Source organism: Lottia gigantea (genome assembly GCF_000327385.1).
Source record: "Lottia gigantea unplaced genomic scaffold LOTGIsca_252, whole genome shotgun sequence".
Taxonomy (NCBI): domain Eukaryota; kingdom Metazoa; phylum Mollusca; class Gastropoda; family Lottiidae; genus Lottia; species Lottia gigantea.
This window is the reverse complement of record NW_008708763.1, coordinates 34178-35418: the sequence shown is the minus strand read 5'-3', so window position 1 is coordinate 35418 and position 1241 is coordinate 34178. Positions and strand designations below refer to the sequence as shown.

The 1241-nt window shown below is 41.9% G+C and overlaps 1 protein-coding gene across 1 annotated transcript; it reads left to right on the top strand.

Moving 5' to 3' along the window:
• Positions 1-452: 452 nt before the first annotated feature.
• Positions 453-1025, top strand: LOTGIDRAFT_175201 (hypothetical protein; the record flags this gene model as incomplete). The annotated part of the gene is made up of 1 exon (XM_009055825.1): positions 453-1025. One exon carries the CDS (start codon positions 453-455, stop codon positions 1023-1025), a length of 573 nt encoding a protein of 190 aa, XP_009054073.1.
• Positions 1026-1241: the final 216 nt, after the last annotated feature.

Below are 1241 nucleotides of genomic sequence, written 5' to 3'. Positions count from 1 at the left end.
GTGCCGATGATGCTGTCGTACCCGTCGTAAACCAAGCGTTGGGAGCCAGAAGAAAAAGGATGGGTGAAAGTTCAGTGTTTGAAATGCAATCCCGGCTACACATGGATTTGTGTTTTTTAGTAGTCGGGGTCGACGTTCGCATCCAATTGGAAAGACAGCAACCAAAATGGTGATGTGGTGGGTGAATATTTCACCCATTTTACACATCAACAAGCCACGACTCCCTATTTAGATTTGATTTGAAAAGATTGGGAATATTAAATACTAAGGAAGATTTGCATTTGTCTTACAACGACGATATTAAAGGCTACACACTCTTTGGATTTGATTTGACCAATGACCACGGAGCTGATCAAGCCAATTTTCATCCCAAGTCGTCAGGAAGTTTGTCTTTGGAATCGAAAATACTCCACAAAATCCACTCGATTTGCTATTATTTGCCGAATACGATAATGTCTTGGAAATCGATGTCAACCGCCAAGTTCTGGTGGATTGGTAAACCTCTGTATACTTCACAGTTGGAGGAAGGATTGGCCTGCCACATCCCTGAACAATTTGCAGGCGTGTTAGCCAGAAATCAATTACAAACCTTACAGCCAACACGCTATCCCTCAGCGTACGTTGTGAATACCGACGACGCAGGCCAGCCTGGAAAACATTGGACAGTTTTTGTATGCGAAAAAGACCATTGTGATTTCTTCGACTCGTTTGGATGTTCNCCAGAAGTGTATGGCCAAGATTTTGCCGACTTTGCGCGGCGTCAAGGACCCTTACGTCACAATATCCGGAGGATTCAAGGAAATCAAAGTTCTGTCTGCGGGCTTTATTGTTTCTTTTACTTGTGTCATAAATTCCACGAACCGTCACCCCATGCTTTATCGGTGTTCCAATCTAATCTGACCGAAAACGATCGTTTAGTCCATGCTTGGGCCCATCACCATTTTCCTTATTTGTCTTTTGAAGATGGCGAAACATGTTTAGGATTTATGAATGACAATATGTTAGAATTAATGGATTTAAGTTGAATTAATTAAAGTTTAAAAAATAAATACCACGTGATCTTTTCCAGTTTCCCGCCTATAAAAAGCGCAGTCACTTGTCTTTGGCCAGTCATTTGCAACATGGCAACCGAACCTATCATTGTTGTCCAAATCTTGGAAGTGGATGACAGGCCTATTAAAGTATTTACCCGTAATCAGCGTCTGGTACCCATAATCACTCGCTTATTACTACTTTCCCAA